Below are 18,337 nucleotides of genomic sequence, written 5' to 3' on the forward strand. Positions count from 1 at the left end.
TACTCGAGTAGCTTTCACCTACTTTCACTTCTACTAAGCAGCTTTTATCGAAAACTACTTACTTTTCACATAATGAAGTTTAAAAAGTAGAAAGCGGTTTTCGGACAAGTTTAAGAGTGAAATTGTCAAAAAAAAACGATTGAAATAACTGTTGTGTCAGGGTATTTGAAGAAAAACTCGTGAGAGAGTGAATATAGTCCAAGAGTGGGATGGAAACGTTGTAACTTTTTACGATTGAAGTTGTGATAAAAACAGTGTGAAATAGCCCGGGGCCTATGATAACTCGTAGGCCCCAAATAGCCCCTGTATCACGGTAACTAAATGTATATTCCAAGATTGTAATGTCATAATTAGTCATTTTAGAGTCAGTCGCGAAGATACAATGTGCAATTTCGAACGTAGCCACCTTCGATTATCTGCTACGAGTATTGCGACCCACGACCAAATCTACTATGTAAAACTGCTTCCTTGAATATCTTTTATTTTTATTATTTTTATATAATTTTATTTTTCCAGATGGGCCAAATGAGAAGTGAAAAATAGTTTGGCGGGCCGAGCCTAAAGTTTGAATTATATTCCGCAGCATATTTTATTTTTAACTAGACGAAATTGAATTGACACTTAGCACAAGCTGCTAAGTGGGCGTGTTAAAATCAGGCAATGAGAAAGCGAGGGTTAATTTTCAAAAAAAGTACTAGTTGTTCAGTCAGTGTCAATATTCAAAACGGCGCGAAACATTAAACATTCTTAACTCATTTCAATCATATTAACCCCCAGATCCCTTTTTCTTCTATTGAAATGCCAAAATTTATTTGGAATATTAGAAAGCTGGTCTTCGCCCCGAGCTGTGTGTATAGCTAAGACGACGAATTTCCGGTCTCGACGTTACGAGCAATTTTCAATGTAATTTGCACTCTCAAACATTCGCGGGTTCTAAAAGGAACGCGGGACCCCATTTGAGAGTCACTGCCAGGGTTGCATTTAACCCTTACGAGGTGGTTGTATCATACATGAAATGGCATGTCTCTCTGACCGATTTCTCCCTGTTGACACGCCCTAGACATCGGGTTCTACATTTTTTGAAAAGCTGAGACTTTTCCGATCTATTTGGTACCTTACTCAAAAATTTTGGTTTGCAAAAATACAAAAGTAAACACGTAAACCGGATAAAATGGTTTTCACCTGAAATTTCTAGATATTTTCCGAGTGTAAAATACTGTCGGAAATTCTGCCAGAAAGTCAGAAGTCGACTTGTACGGTATTCTGTGTAAATTTTCACCGTTTCGAACAAACGTGTTCTGGGGAGTTTTCTTAGGGGGTTTGTTAATTGTGGTCATGCTTTAGTGATTTTCAAGATCTAGGTCAAGTTCAAGTCCAAATTCATGACGGCCTTTCAGCCATAAACTGGTTTACTATGTTTGCAAATGGTTGGATATGACAAAAGTAGGCATACTGCGTTCTTTTATGTCACAAACCGAACGGTCGGGGTTCAATTGGGTCTTGATCACGAACTTGACCTTTATGACCACTAACTGACCACGCTATTTGTAAATTTTCCATGTATTTTCCATTTTTCTATATCTGACGAAGCGCGCGGTTTACAACCATGGTTGACGGCTTGTTTGAAACCAGGCAACGGTGGCTACGCACTGAAGCATCATTTTCGTCTCTCTGACGCCATCCTGGGGGTCAGCCATGATAAATGAAAGAGAGAGAGAGTTTTTGCAGAAAAACTTTGTTTATTTAATATTATTTAAAAAAAACTACACATGTCATGGGATGTCGATTAAGGGTGGAATTGATAGAGAGGTATACTCCGCCCACTTTTAAATCGTACCGGCCCAGATTCAAGTCTTGGTGGGATCACGGTGTGAATTTGAAAACTGATTGTCAGTTCTGCAAAATATGCCCCCACCTCGTAAGTTTCAAAACAAGAGATGTATTTAAACGCTTTGACAGCGTTTTAAACAGATGCCATTTCACAAAATAAAAATCGCTTTTTTTTCTTCAAAAGTTGTATAATTAGGGCATAATTGCGTAAATACTTTAGAAAAACATGTAATAAGAACCTTTCAACGATTTACACTACACAAAGTCAAGGAATACAATATGGGATGGTTGGAAGAGGGATGGTACGAACCCCTGAAAGGCTCTGGTTTGTGTGAACTCTGACCTTTTTGAAAGGTTCTGTGTGAACAATTGGAAACGGTGCTTACAACTGCGAATGGTTTTCTTTGCACCGTGCCATTTCAATGTCCACAATTCTATACTATCTAAAGACTATCCTGATGTTATATTTCTCTACCAGATATGCCAAATTCAATAACTGGTGTACTGGTATACGGGCTAGAGAGCAATGGTACGATTTCCATTTGTAATTTTCACTGTTACATGTTCTACTTGAGTACCAACGGTGACTACTTTGACCACAACTGGTATATGCAATATACATAAAATGGCTTCATGAACTTCTGTAGCGTATCATCATGAAAACTATGTATGCGATTGTCAGGTTTGAGTTGCAGAACTGAAATTCGCTATGAAACCAATATCATAACAATAAATGACACTATGCGGTATCCGTATATACTCTTATAGCTATATTCGAAACATAATATTTTATTGCACACCTGCACATTGCAACATTTGTTCCTGTATTGAACGGGTCTTGATTGCTTGGTAAACTTCGCGCATCGAAATCCGAAGTGTTGAAGTACGACAAGCTGTTTTGCGTAAAGCCCTTGAAATATCAGTCACCAATTGTAATATAAATCTAACTTAAGGCCCTGGACAATGGGCTGTTTCATGCGTACACTACATGTAATTTCTAGGGCTGAGTAAAATTGAGGACCTGAGTGATTCGATTCTGAATCAAGTATCAGGCGTTGAGTCAAATATCGCTCATTTTTATCTCATAACCTGGGTGATTTTTTTTACCTAAAAACGGAAGATTTTGACCTAAAAAATCAATTTTTAGATTTTTTCACCTTAAAATCTCAATTCTGACAAAATTTTGCCCTCATGTATGTAAATTATATGTTTTCTCATATAATGTTGGAATTGTACTACTTATCTTCATTTCTGGTTGGAACTGTCTGTCCTGACGAAGTAGTTTGGCGTGAAAAAACTTTTTTGACTGGAAAACTGACAAATTTTCGCATGAAAAAACTTTATTTAACGAAATATGAACCTATGAAGAATTCCAATAGTTACATCACGCATTATGGTAGAAATCATTAAAATTTGTTGTAGTACAACGAAATATTCTCTCATACCTTCTCGGGTAGAAAGTGTCTGTCCTTACTAAGTAGCTTGCCAAGAATGGAGAAAGAACGTTCAACAGCAGCAGTTGTTGGCTGGCAACACTGAAGTTGTGCGTACACTGCTGGTGACACACGGTGTTGCTTCATTCTGACAATGTTGTCTACATCACAATTTTTCAACATGCACTTCTTGATATAAGAAGCAAAGCCCAAGCAGTTTTGCTTCAGTTAACCGTTTATAATTAACAATTAGCAGAAAACAGGCCGTCTACAACGGTAGGCTACAAGATGTAAAATGTCAAATGATAAGCTCACCGACAGTGCAAACATCTCCGATACAAACAAAATGCAGGTTGCAAAAATATTTTGACTATGTAGTTTGTACACAGTTTGACAATTTTTTGACCTAACGCTACAATTTTAACAAAATTTTGAAAATCGCCCTAGTCATGACAGTTTGGATGATACTTTGATGTGACTAATGGATGTTTCGAGGCTCCCACAGTGGAAAGAAAGTATCGAAACTAGAACTCTCGTTAATAACATGACTCTTAGTGGAAGGAGACGTTTAAGATCACATATATTCAAGTACTAAAATCATTTCGCTCAGCCCTAGTTATTGCTGGAATTCGCAACCAGTAATGTTTCCAAGTCACTGTCTGGTATTAATGATTTTCACCAATGCTAATTGCAGATTAATGAGTACAGATTATGGGCTTACCAATAGGGTGCTATCGCTATAACTTCCCAAAGGTGCAACCGAATAAACGAAGTAGTACACCATCCTTGGAATGGCTTCAGACGTGATAGCTATCGTAAATGCCTGGAAGACATGAATAATGACAGAGATTAATATTCCTGACCGGTGAATGGACAATGTACAAAGCATGCTTACATTAGTGACTACCGAGGCGCCAGCTAGAAATTCCAGTAAGTCGTACCACACCCCGATACCTGCACACTTCTGAGACAGCGGTCTCCTGCATTAGAGAGAAAATGATGAGCGTCAGATATCATAGCAGCATGTTCCATTTTAACATTGCGGTTTTGGGGCAGTCTTAAAGTGATTTAGTCACTGCAGAAGGTAGTTCAGCGCTTTGTGAAATAACATGTTCCTATTAGCAACTGGGTCTGTGAAGCACAATTGAGCGTAAATCGAGTAATGTACATCTCACCTAAGCTCGCAAATGAATTTGTTCGCGTCCAGTCTGATCTCGATGATGTTGTTCAGAAGTGCGAAAAAGGGGGCGAGGGGAAAGGCGCACACAAAAAGTGTAATAAATCCAAATTGGATCACTGTAAACATACGGAATAAGTTGAAATATCCATAAGCAAGTTTCTATCTCTTGGACTGATTAAGCTTAGGCACTTATTCTGAATTTTCACAAATTCCACCCTACCCATTTCGAGGTATTCGTAAAACAGTCCCAGCTCATCAAACTGGCCGAGATCGTAATCTTGCTCCCATCTCGTGTACTCATTGTCAGGCTTTTCGTGCGACTGCTTGTTGGATTTGTATTGTCTGCAAATAAAATGATGTAATTACAAACGCTCATACAAAGACACACAAGCTGATTTTATTCCATTCAGGAATGCGATAACTTTTGATTTTCGTCAATTCATTACAAGTGTTAGGATTGAGATGAAATTGGAAACATGAGCCTGGGTACTAGGGTTGTAACCAAGTCACCAGGCTACGAGTCTAAAGTCGAACTCACTTTTATAGTTTTGATTCGAGTCAAGTCAAGTCATTTTCAATTCACCACCGAGTCAAGTCCGAGTCCAACTCAACGAGCAGAGGATCGAGTCAGAGTCATGGTATTATGACTCGAGTCCAAGTCATTGCGTTGACTGCTCAGTTCCCAGTTAAAGTCTTGTTTAACCCACTTTTTATAACTCTGTTAGCCTGTTCGGTGATATCGAACGGTTCACGTTAGTAATATTAATTTTTCTCACTTTAAACAGTTTCTGGTCGCATTTTCAAGTACTACTACCAATATAGGAAATACCAATAGCTTGGTTACTTCACTATTCTTCAAAATTACAATGAAATGTCGGTCTTGGCCGCCTGAATCTCGATACATACAACTTGGTCCGAGTCATGTGCAATGACTCAAGTCCAAGTCGAGTCATTACACAGATTGACTCGAATCATCAGAAAATCGCGACTCGAGTCATTACAACCCTGACCTGTACCAATATAGGGAGTTCTGCAAATTCCATATCAACATATAATGCACCACCTTCTTCCATTACAGAATCATTTTTCACTAAATTTGACTCACAAAGTACCAGTATTACAAAATACCTATTTTTATACTAACTATGATTTTGTGCATGGAGAACGCATATTTCAATGTCCTAAAAGTCAATATACCTGTATTTATTAAGAATCCATGGCAAAATAATCTCATACGTATTGTTCCAAAGCTGCTTTCCCAGCATTATAATCATGAGTTGAAGCGAAAGTTCGTACATGCACCCACCAGGATCGCACTAGAAAATGCAACAGAAATATCAACTCTGCTTTTACCAGCACATTTTAGCTTCTCTTACTTGCTCCCATCTCCACTCGCCGAGGTAGGTGTAGTTTCCGGGCCTTCCGGCAATAGTTGTTTTGAAAAAGGCGACGTAGAATAGGTAGGAATAGTAGTTGACAAATTGGAAGCAGAACATTTTAAAGGTAAAACTGTCGTCGAATTCCTGTTGCGTTCTTGGCAGCTCTTAACACAAATAAAATAATTTTGACTTGTTATTGTCTGCCGAGTGGGCCTACTAACTTTTGAATTAACCATATTACTGACGTTTGCAACTGATGGTTGGCCGGTCGAAAAGGCTTTAGTGACCAGCTTAACAATATAGAGTTATAACTTGTTACAATGCAGAAGTAGACGATGCAAAGAGATGCTTAAAGCACAAATAACATAATAATATGTAAGGAAAATTTGGAACATCAAAGCCTTCAGAGAGGCAGAGACTTTATTTTAAACCAGGACTGATAGATGATATTATGTGAGCATAATTGAACCCGGAGAGTATAGATTCGATGAAACCACTGAAGTAGTGGAAGTGTTTGATGCTTAAAACCATGTATATCTCTTAATTTGATAACCCAACCCTGTATGCATGATTATCATGTATTTGTACATGCATTGCCAAAGTAGATGTATTGGGATATTCAGACAGGGCACAGAATAAAGAGACAACCATGAAATCTATGACACAATAACAGTTCCTCACACCATTTTCACAAACATCTAAATTTCTGAAAACCAAAACATTTCAGCACGTAACTTACCCTTATGGGTCAGCCAAATCGCCACATACTGGTACAACTGAAATCGACAAGCACAAAGTAAGGTGTATGTTCATTGTTCAATCACGCGGATAGTCTTCAAAATTACCTTATTCAGAATCATGATGACGACCAGAGAAAGACACGATGCTGTAATGGTGGTGAGCATTTGAGGCGTAGCAAACTGTCCAATGATACCCACATCTTGTAAAGCGGTCAAGTCTACAGATACAGCGAAGACTGCCTTAATCGCCAAACGATAGACAATAACCGCAAACACGGCCGCAAAGATGAGTATTATCTGTCGAGATAAAAGTTTGCGTGCACATGTTAAGAGCTTCTTGGAGGTACAGAACTTCAATATACTATTCAATTGTACACATGTAGGAAAACTCTTGCTTGCCTCAGCTCAAAGGCATCAAAAACATTCAAACGAATAGATATATTTTGGTAATAACATTGTTTTCGCTACTACAGAAAAGAAACATCTGTTACCCAAAACAAGACTGTTGTTAAGGAAAATGTGATTCTCCAATATTTCTGTTTCATTCCAATGTACGGCTCCTTTTGTAACGTCACGGGATTAACTCTTTCTTTTTTAACCTCCGCTTCATACTCTGGCCGAACTACATCCGCCTCTTCATCGTAATTTACCAGGTCCCAGTCGTAAGAGAGCTTAAACTGCTTTCTCTTCCAAAATTCCAAGAACAACGTCGCTAAATTGAATTCGGTGAATTTATTACCAGCCTACTCTATACGAAAAGATAAGGAGTTTCACATACCCCACATCGACATAAACACGGCAAAAATTATCGTCGAAGTGTTATCGAAGAGATGTGTGATCTGTAAAGAAATATTCTCTTCAGAGCATCTTTGCAAAAAGATTGAATACATCGCTGTAGTGTACCAGAGACGACAGAAGCAATGTTATTGTAGGGTTACCACATTTTGAAATCAGGAAAGGATGACACTTTCACCAAATCATAAAAGTTAGTTGACCGAAATTGAAAACAACTCATTTTGTATTATCTACTGGAAATCTTGTTTTGACTAAAAAAAGGTCATCGCTTTGACTCAACTTCCGATTTACCCACTTTTTACGTTAATTTTGCGGTGTTGACTGAAAAAAAGGTCAATACTTTTATTTGACTCCCGAATGACCTCCTCGAACGTTCGTATTACCTATTTCACGTCATTTATACCGATTTTCAATTGACTCTGTCCATTATCCTAGTTGTAAAGACTGTAAAGGAGGACAAATTGCAAAAAATGAAAACATTTAGCCGTCCTCGCAGGACATTTTCTATTTCCTGAAAAATGAGGACAAATCCTAAAGGACGTATGGTAACCCTAGCTTATTGGCACCGAAATTTCGCCTGTTTGAGATAATCGACAAGTAACAAAATAGTTCTCAAATGATCCCATTCGGATTAACGATGCCAAACAACATCATGTATGATAAATCAGAAAAGATGCTCACCACCGCAGCTGTACACGACGTGTTTAATCTCCAGTAAGTACAGTCTATGTCACACAGTGGGCACATGATCTCATTACCAGCGTAGGTAGGAGCGTTCTCATCACAGACTTCGTCACTGAACAACAAGACAGTGCAGTAGAATATCTGGATCAAACCGAGGTATACCTCATTCTCTTTACCAAATGATATGACAGAAAATAACGAATTGAAGATCATAATACTGTGCATAATAGCTCAATATGCAACCGGACAGAAAATTATAGAATTCAATTCAAACATGCAGATTTCAAATATTCATGCTGTTAAACATTCGAATCATTCTATGATTTTTGTTCACCAAGCACAAGTAAACAACACAAGAAGCTGCTACTATGACTCAGTGGTATTGTTATGATTATGATACATTCAATTCCGGTTTGTCTTATTGACCGAATGCGAATTGTCCTAGCGAAATGGGATTGAGTCGATTTTCAAGCAGAAATGCATATTCAATCACTAAATAGTTACTGTATGCCAGAAGACAGGTGCTGGCAGTAAGCTGCAACAGAAATTATCAAAACTTCACATAAACTGATGATACTGAAGAATTACCAAAACGTTTTTTGGCATGTAGCAATAAAAGCCAGACATGTTCAATTTGCGTTTACTTACACCGTTATTTCACCATTTAGTGTTACAATACTGTAGATCATCCAAAGCAAGCCCACACCGGCAGGGTATAGTAGCATGTAAGTGTAAAATCCCAGCCATGCAAAATATACGGCAATTTTGTCACCATAATATTTTCTGTCACAGAATGTGAAAAGAAACAATTAGATATATTAAAATTGAATAAAAGAAACAGTCATTGTCGTATATGATATATACCAGTGGTCGGGAACCTTTTTTGTCCGAAGAGCCATATTAGCCCTATTTTTTCCATCTCAATTCCCAAAGAGCCATACATGACGATAAACTGTTACGTCCCAATTGAAAATTCGTGACATCATCATAGCACTAATTTGAACTCACTATAATACTTGGGATTCCTCGTATGCGCCATATTTTCTCTGTAAAAACTGATATTTATTGTTCGAAAATAAAGCTCGAAACGAGAGGTAAGGCACAGACGGGCCAAGCCTCACCATTGATAACACAATTCATCGTATAAGTAGCTTAGAATTTATTATAACTGATATTAATCGAATGTGACAGTCTGACTGATTCTGAAAATCTAAATACTTAACGACTTTTCAATTCCCAAAGTATTCGGCGGTTGCGCTACACGCATACATTTTATCGCCGGCACTACACAGAGCTATACTTACCAATCAAGAACGTGGGGATAGCTATGGCGTTGTTTGTAATTCGAGTTTTTAATTGTGAATGTCACATCCACAACAGTTCATTTCGCGCCGTAGATCAGCAAGACAATTTGTATTTGAAAACTGCGTTTTGAAATGGGCGCCCCCATGTTTGCTATGCTCTTTGATTAATCAGCGCATCGCACAATTCAAGATTTCGAGTCGGGTACATAGAATTCGCGAGAGACATTGGCCGCCGGTATGACAGCTATTTAAATTTGATCATTTTCAAAAGAGGGGGTCCGAGCCCCTCAGCCTGAAGACAGCGTTGTCTTTTACCTCTCAAATACATGTTTATACTGCCACGATAATAATTATATTGGCCGTTATGAAAATTTACCAACAAGTCGCTGCAATGTTGATCAATTCAGTACAACAATACATATTCGTCAAAGAGCCATATCTTATACCCAAAAGAGCCATATATGGCTCGCGAGCCATAGATTCCCGACCACTGATATATACATACAAGCAGAGAATGAAAATTATAATAATAATTAGACTGAATAACAGACTGCACCATAGGCTGTTATATAAGGCCTTCGTTTGATTTCTAGACCACAAATTTACCTTCCTTAATTACTCATGAATAACACACACGATTGTGATGAGATTGTGAAAATCGTTGTGGTGTACTGCATGGGCAAACTCAAACGGCAATCCTAATACCAGTACGGCGATAAAACACACACTCACAAGATGATATTTGTTACCAAATATTTAAATAGGGTCACGGTATATCATATGCTTCGTATTATGTTACTAGCTATGGAAAACAAAAGAAATGTATACCGTATGTCTATCACAGCAAGAAGGTTATGAAAATGAGGTATTAGTAGCCTACCATGCAGCAGACTACAAGTCAAGTTCAATATAACTATACCACAAATATCAGAGGTGCATGCCATTAGTATCAGGTTGTGAAAGTGCCAAGTCCGCAATGCACCCATGAATACCTAACGGTCCCTCCAACTGCAACAGATATTGCTCCATACAACACAACGATGATACCAACCAAGGATGGTGTAAAGAGCATCGTTGTATAATACCCCAAAAATGAAAAGTACATCGCAATCTTCTCACCGTAGTACGATCTATGCAACGGAGATGAGATATTACTAGAAAGTTCTCAATGGTCAACCAAAATAAAATATGTATTCAATGATAATCAGCGGTTTTATTATTTTCATCCACTCAACACACACCCATGTACAGTACATTGTACAATGCAATATAGATGGATGTTGAAACGACCTAGTACGGTCTATCAATTTAACATTCAAGAAGTACTGACACAAAAGGAATTTTAATTTCCTCGCAAATAGGTAATCGAGAGAACATGTGACATTTTGTACTGTGTCGTTTTATTTAAATAAATATTATATCTGTCAATAAACATTGTTATTATTGATAGATCAACAATATGGTAAAAATATGATAACACATGATAACAGTACTACATCTGACAAGGGATCACATCAGACACATATACCAAATGCTTGGTAAATACACAAACGGCTGACCTAATTAGAACCAACATCACACACAGTTATCATAGCATCCATGATTCACCTGATTGCGTCCAAGGGCTGAAACTTGTACCATCTCCCCCACCTTGCCCACTCCCAATAAAGCAATCTTCTCATATTGCTGTGGACGGGGAGTTTATAATTTTCTGCAGTATGCTTACCCTGGAACATACCAATTAAACAACTGTCAAGTCGCATTGACGATCACTGCATCGATGTATTTAGAGGGAATCAAGGAAATTCACTGTTACACCAATCAATCTCACATAACAAAATGTGCTAATAAAAACAACATTTTGTACTCCAAGAATAATAATGGATCACACAGATTCGCATATAAGCAATCCACAAGTCAAAAAATTATTTTATGGATTGATCCCTTAGTTCACACCTAATATACTGAAGAGCCTGTACGTACAGAGTGTTCATATTCCAACTGACCAGTGCAACTTGATTGACTAGAAACTCCCATGAAGGAAGGATGATACCACATGTGCATATTGTGGAAAGTATATTGCACAGGCTTACAACAACTCGTCGCATATAGCTCGAGCATATAAGCCATACTGGATTCGAGAGACGCATTTCACACAACTACATTGAACGTACCGACATAGTTGATACCGAGTAATTTCTGTGAGGTGAGACTTCACCAGGACTGATTCAAGACTGCACAAGTTGAGTAACAGTATAGAAACTAACACATTGGTTGGATACTTACTACTTCAGAAACGCTACAAGTTCATGAACATTGCATCGGCCCTGAGATCAAAGATCAAAAGGCTACTGCAGGATATAAAAGTGAATAGATGTATGTATTCGGCATTCGCCATCAATAAATGAACTATTGAGCTACCAGACACCATCTATCATATGAATCACAAATAATATCCCACCTCATGTAACGGAAAAGCAGACCCATATGCGCCTTGACTGATCAGTTTTCGGATTCCGAAATCCAGCTTTTCGTCTCCAAATTTAGTCTCGCTCAACACTCTGTATGCCTGAAAAAATATATGAACATTTGTGATGAAATTAGCTTCATGTTTGCAAGCAAGGTATTTACAATGCGCGATCTCTCCGCATTCGAAAAGAACTTTTCTTTATCTTTTATATCGAAAAAGGCTTCTTTGTCTCTTGCAAAATCTGCCGTGTGACAGTTTGGTTCGTCCTGGTCATAACAAAAAAGGAAATTATTAGAAATACTTTGATTTAATAAAATGCAACACCCCTAGGGCTGCGGCATTGCCAAAAAAAATCAGAAACAACTTGCTAAGGAATGACAGTGACTTAACAGTTTCGTTGTGTCATCAGATTAATAATACTGATATCACTTAATAATAAGTCTGCTACATCGTGACCAGGAGCATCATTTCTTGCCACCAATTATGCACTAAACATCATTTACCTCGAAATACATACAACAGTGAGAGTGAAGAGGATAAGAAGTATTTCAAGGAGTGTTTCAAACAGCAGGTAAAAATGCATGCCACTGTGTGGCACTGATGGTATAATAAGAAAAGATAGACCTACAGTATATAGAAATACAAATGACCTCTAAGTACGGGCTTCGTAATCGACAAGGATCGCAACAACACTTGAACGCGTCCCAGCAAGATCTGCAGCACATGTCTTCAGGCTCCACTTCTTCTATCTGGAGTTTGTCGTCATCTTTCAGCGGCATGTTCATACGCATGATTTCCGCATATTTCGTGAGACACGGCCAAGGCGCGTGGACTTTTACAAAGCATGTCTTCCCGTCTTGGGAGGCCTTGTTCAAAATGGATTGCGTCTAAGAGCTTTATCATTATTATGCAGACCAGGTAGGCTATACAGATTTTGTCAAGTAGGTAGTAGCTTGGGGATAGTTTTGCATCCAACAAAAATAAAAGTCCTTGCTTCAGACTTGCACAAACTACTCATTTAGTTAGTTGACGGTCAACTAACTAACCTTTTTTAGTAGGTCTAGATCTAGCTGTAGTTGCAGATTTTGAAAATTGAGCTGTTTTATTTCTAGCTCTAGTTTCGGATATTGAAAATTGAGTAGTTCTAGTTGCAGATTTGATAAAAAAATAATAGTTGCCGAACAACTAGAAAGCACGTGTCGTAAATTTGCGTTAATCGAGATACCAGTGTTCTATTGAATAACGTTTGTTTAATGTTCATCCACTACTAACTCAGACTCATCACTACTAAAAGTGGCGTAGCCAGCGGGTGGATTATTGGGGTCGAAATCTCTCCAATTTAAAACTCAAAACCCCGTCCTTTTGTAATGTCGATTCTATGTCTGATATTTTCTATAAAATAAAAATTAATGTGTTGCCCAGGAGAATGAAATCCAGTTCAGTACTGTTCTGTTCCTAACATTTAATGACATGGAAACCCTTACGCCACAGAGGGGCAATTATTTTTCGGAGAATGAGAAGCAGGAAATAAGTTTGCGAGTCAAGTCTAAAGTTTGCACTATATTCTGCAGTGTGTTAATTTTTAAATTCTTGTTGTGGGTTTTGATAGTGAGTAGTTCTAGTTCAAATTGCGGATTTTGAAAAGTAAGTAGTTCTGGTTTTAGCTCCAGTTGCGAGTTTTGAAAAGTGAGAGTTTGACAAGTTGGTAGCAATGTTCCCTCTAAGCTGCGCACTTGCGCGATTGCGCAGTGCTGACACGGTCCCTGCGCACAGAAAATCTAAGCTGCGCACAAAATATTCGAAGTGATGACCCTATTTTTTAGTCGTTACGCACTGTTGTCGAAGAGACCGCACAGCAGGGTTGTAACCAAGTCACAAGGCTCCGAGTCACAAGTCAATCTCACTTATATACGTTTGACCCTAGTCAAGTCGAGTCATTTTCAATTCACCACGAGTCAAGTCCGAGTCCAAGTCATCGATCAGAGTGTCGAGTCCGAGTCATGGTATTATGACTCGAGTCCGAGTCCAAGTCGTGTTGACTGCTCAGTTCCCAGTTAAAGTCTTGTTAAACTCACTTTTTATAACTCTGTTTGGTGATATCGAATCGTTCGCATTTATAATATACTACTTTTCTTCACTTTTAGCAGTTTCTGGTCGCATTTTCAAGTACCAGTACCAATAGACGAAATCCCAAGAGTGAGGTTACTTTACTATTCTTCGAGATTACAATGAAATGTCGGTCTTGGCCGTCCGAGTCTCGAGTCATAGGGCTTGGTTCGACTCATGCGCAATGACTCGAGTCCAAGTCAAGTCAATACACCGATTGACTGTCAGAGTGTAGTCCAGTCATTTTCGTATTTTGAGAAAATGACTCGAGTCAAGTTGAGTCATCAGAAAATCATGACTCGAGTCGACTCATGACTTGAGTCATTACAACCCTGCCGCACAGTGAGTTGGTGAGTGTGCGCAGGCTCGTGTAAAATTAGGGGGAACATTGGTTGGTAGTTATAGTTATAGTTGCGGGTTTTAAAAACTGAGTAGTTACGGTTCTAGTTGCGCTTTTTGAAAATCCAGTAGTTGGTACAAGTCTGCCTAGCTTACAGTCACTGAAGTCTGCTTTTCCTTCGAGCAGCATTAGTCAGGTTCTGTGTGATCGAACTCTGATTTGGCTTGCAAAGCACTACTTCTTCTGCAGCTCTACTTGCATTTTTACTTTCCTCATACCTCATACAAGACTTTGTTTACCTTTAACACAACATAACATGATCTGGAAGAGTTTGAGTAATTGATATACCTGTGGTCTAATTTCCAATTCTGATAACATAGGTAGTTAATAAACGGATGTGGTCAGTCTCAAAGTATTTCAAGTATTCGAGTATATATGCCTACTTGTACGGTATACGCAAGTGGTTATGATATTTAGAGTTACCATATTTTGAGATCCCGAAAACAGGACACTTTCCACAGGTCACAAAAGACATAAGAGCAGACAAGAGAACCGCTAATTAAAAAAAAAATACGGGAATATTATTGGGTCTGTGTAGGCTACAATTGACTGGCTTTCAGAGCTACATAGGATTACGAACTGCCAAAAAGGATGACATTTGGCCATCCTCGGAGTACATTTTCGATTTCCTGAAAAAGGAGCACAAATCCTCCTGAATGAAGACATATGGTAACCCCAAATATTGTAGACTACTTTTACCTAACACTTTCAGATTTTTAATCAAAACTAGGCCTAGAATACTATTTTACTCACTTGGAAATTGCTAATTCTATTTGTAGTCTACTTGAGTAGAAATTTACCAAGTTATTTCTTCTTCTTCCTGAGCATCAACCATGACTACTTTGACCACCTCTGTTAATAAATTATCAGGCTATCGGACACCATAAGTTGGCCTAAACATCGAACACTACTGCGCTACTGGAATATGATATTATTTACTTCTTTGGGCTCGTGCTCCAATTCCAATCCAGCACCTTCCAAACCACTTTCGAATACTCGTCGCTTGTTCGATTCTTCCTCCTCCGAATCATCGGGGATGTAGGAGAGAATGAAATCGATCCGCCGTCTCCCGTCGTTAAACGTCAACTTAGCCTTCGGTTTCTGGAAGAAAATTAGCGGTAACGTTTTACCATTTCCGTTGTAGTATCGTTACGGTCATTCGGCAATACTAAATAGGAACGTTATAAACATCTCGTTTCCGCGTAGTAAAATCGAATTCGATTCGCCTTATTACTGATTAGAGGTAGTCGTAAAGCTTTTAGTGAATAAAAAAACAAGATGAAGTTATTGTTTCTTGAAATTCTGAAGTTCTGTACCCTGAATCGCTTGTTCAAACATTGCAGTTAGCAAAAACAACGCCGTTATGCTGCAAGGCCTAAAACAGACATTTTTGTAGTCCCACCGCATTTGTGCTTTCAGTTCTCGCTGTCGGGAACTCGTCATCGATAGACCCAACAATACGGCAACGACGATTCATCGTTTGACTTGCAGACTGTTCAATTGCCGATAACGTGCATCGAACAGGTGCAGTGCAGTGCTGACTGCTGGCCAAACATACCCCAGCGAATGCACCCGCCATCCAAGGTAACAGTGGTCGATTGTTACAGCATAACAAAGGGACTATTCCCGAGTTATGAAATCACAGGTGTTAGAAGCCGCTGCGAACATTGCTCGCAGGAACTGTATTTTGTATAATAATGTATATTTCATTTAGATTATACGTTATTGACTGTTTTGTATTAGCAGACTGAGGTGCGATTGATCGGATTATACATAGTGCGTCCTGAGCTGATGAAAACAATAGAACAGCTGATTATTTGTTATTTTGTGGTTGTTCGGTCATCAATTCATCGACGAAGCATTCAAGGTTGCGATAGATTGGCATAAATCAGACCTGGGCAAAGTGCGGCTCGCGGGACTATTTTGTGCGGGCCGCGAGAGGATGCTTGGAATTCAAAACATAAAATATGCTTTTTGAATGTTGATGCGTGGAATATAACCATAGGCTGTATCAAGTGGACAGGAAATTCGATTACCTTGAACCCTGTTAATTTATTCGCCACGATTAGGCCTACGCGGCCTACATCCTCGCATGCGTATTCCAGATTCGAAATAGAGTCAATGTAGCAAAGTATGAGTAGCAATTAATGTCACAAGAAATCACTCTTTCCATATAGTTTGGTTCAAACCTTTTGTTGCCATTGTCACATTACGCATTATACGGGTCAGTATTTCAAATTGTAACGTGATACGTTTGCAAATCCCGAATTCGTAAAACAACTCATTCAGTGTTGACAATGACTATATAACTCATCATATCTATCACCCATAAAGGTTGAACGTGCATGTCAAAAAGGAAGCTGAAACTCAAACAGCGTGTCACCGAAATGTTGGATTTTAAATAAAGTAGGTCTTATGACAGACACTCGGTCAAGGGAAGGCGAATTTCAGAAAAACTGCAAGCTTCGCTCATCATCATGGTTATTCAAGCTGCACACTGCTCGAAAGGCAGCGACCAAGACAATGTGCTTTGTATGCCTACTATCCCAAATATATTCCAGTGCAGTGGTTCCCGAACCGGGGACGTGAAAGCATCTGAAGGGAGCGCGTAACCGAGGTTAAATGATTTTTTTTCGCTCAAGGCGCGAATTATCCACCCTGCTCATAGTTATTGCTCTGTGTATTGTCCGATTTTGATATTTCAGAATTATCTCACCAACAGCCATCACCGTCCATGTCATCAAACTTTCCGTTGGAGTTGCTAGCATACTCGTTGCTCTTTTTATTACTTTGCGATATCATGATAGGGACGCGAAATTTTTCACTATCATAAAGGAAAGCGTGCCTAAAAAAGTTTGAGAACCACTGTTTTAGTGTCTTAATGGTAGAACGTGGATAGATATACAGGTGTAAAGAGAGTTGAATATGTATCATGTTCAACATTTTTTTCGAATCATGACGGCAAATTGATATTTTTTAATTAACCGTCAGTTTCTCATTACCTAACATCAACTCATTCACTGAGCAGCATTTATTAACAATGTAATTTAAAAATAAAATCAAAATACGCTGCAGAATATAGCTAAAAATTTTCATGCGCCCCGCCAACTTATTTTCTACTTCTAATTTGGCCCGCGGAGAAAAATAATCGCCCACCGCTGGCATAAATGCTGATTTCGGCCTATATATAGCATTAGAGATCTTTAAATTAGTATATACCCGTTCATAAACTGTCGACGAGACGAAGACTTGTTGCTGAATTAGGCGCCTTGTCAGTTCAACTACAATTTACATATGTACATTAGAGAAAGAGACCCTTGCAATCATAACTGTACAGTGTACACTGATTTGACTTGATCAGGTTGCGCCAATACTGTCTACAACTCATCTATGACGTGTGTAACTGTGTATACTGTGTTGTTCAGCTAATTTTTCAAGCGCTAGATTTCAACTTTATGTTACCATATTTTCACGGGCCAGGAAAAATGGGAGGTCCGAGACTTCTTTGGAGATAGGGGGAAGTTAGTTTCAATCAAGTGTCACCACGAATACACAGTAGGGCTCTTCAAAAATGACTTTTTTTCTCAAATCGTACTGGCTACTTGATAATATTGTTAGGTTACCTAATTTAAGCCTACACACAAAATTTGGTTCAATTCCAGCAAGTAACCGCTTTGCTACAGGAGAAGTAAGTTTCTATTTATTATATAAAAATAAATGATAAAAAAATTGAAAATTTTCTGTTTACCCCATGAAAGTGTTAGGCTGTCTATAGAAACGATGCTCACCAAATTTGGTTCAATTCCAACCTGTGGAAGCGGAGTTATTGCCGTCGAAAAATTTGGATTTGAATAAAATAGTATTTACGGTGACCGATTCTTTGTTTATTTATTATAGTTGTGCTCACCGTAAATACTATTTTATTCAAATCCAAATTTTTCGACGGCAATAACTCCGCTTCCACTGGTTGGAATTGAACCAAATTTGGTGAGCATCGTTTCTATAGACAACCTAAC

General features: G+C 38.5%; 1 protein-coding gene across 6 annotated transcripts in view; it reads right to left on the reverse strand.

Annotated features, from left to right (window-relative positions):
• The window catches only part of LOC145446145 (anoctamin-5-like), a 36,762-nt gene that overhangs the window by 5,715 nt on the left and 12,710 nt on the right, over positions 1-18,337 (reverse strand). For 3 of the 6 annotated variants that reach the window (XM_080324378.1, XM_080324383.1, XM_080324381.1), the window contains 18 exons: positions 15,261-15,422; positions 12,466-12,681; positions 11,977-12,081; positions 11,807-11,914; positions 10,954-11,072; positions 10,338-10,475; positions 8,039-8,153; positions 7,341-7,401; positions 7,054-7,274; positions 6,668-6,859; positions 6,562-6,598; positions 5,820-5,986; positions 5,641-5,759; positions 4,664-4,785; positions 4,439-4,559; positions 4,159-4,243; positions 3,985-4,086; positions 2,631-2,740 (listed from right to left, as the gene is read on the reverse strand). In XM_080324378.1, coding sequence (XP_080180504.1) covers positions 2,631-2,740; positions 3,985-4,086; positions 4,159-4,243; positions 4,439-4,559; positions 4,664-4,785; positions 5,641-5,759; positions 5,820-5,986; positions 6,562-6,598; positions 6,668-6,859; positions 7,054-7,274; positions 7,341-7,401; positions 8,039-8,153; positions 10,338-10,475; positions 10,954-11,072; positions 11,807-11,914; positions 11,977-12,081; positions 12,466-12,681; positions 15,261-15,422 — 2,300 coding nt within the window. Of the gene's footprint in view, positions 1-2,630; positions 2,741-3,984; positions 4,087-4,158; positions 4,244-4,438; positions 4,560-4,663; positions 4,786-5,640; positions 5,760-5,819; positions 5,987-6,561; positions 6,599-6,667; positions 6,860-7,053; positions 7,275-7,340; positions 7,402-8,038; positions 8,154-8,689; positions 8,825-10,337; positions 10,476-10,953; positions 11,073-11,806; positions 11,915-11,976; positions 12,082-12,465; positions 12,682-15,260; positions 15,423-15,723; positions 17,961-18,337 lie in introns of those variants that run through there. The other 3 variants (XM_080324382.1, XM_080324379.1, XM_080324380.1) reach the window with 3 other exon arrangements.

The sequence above is a fragment of the Botryllus schlosseri genome, chromosome 9, assembly GCF_051294905.1.
Source record: "Botryllus schlosseri isolate E-star chromosome 9, Bs_hap1, whole genome shotgun sequence".
Lineage (NCBI taxonomy): Eukaryota > Metazoa > Chordata > Ascidiacea > Stolidobranchia > Styelidae > Botryllus > Botryllus schlosseri.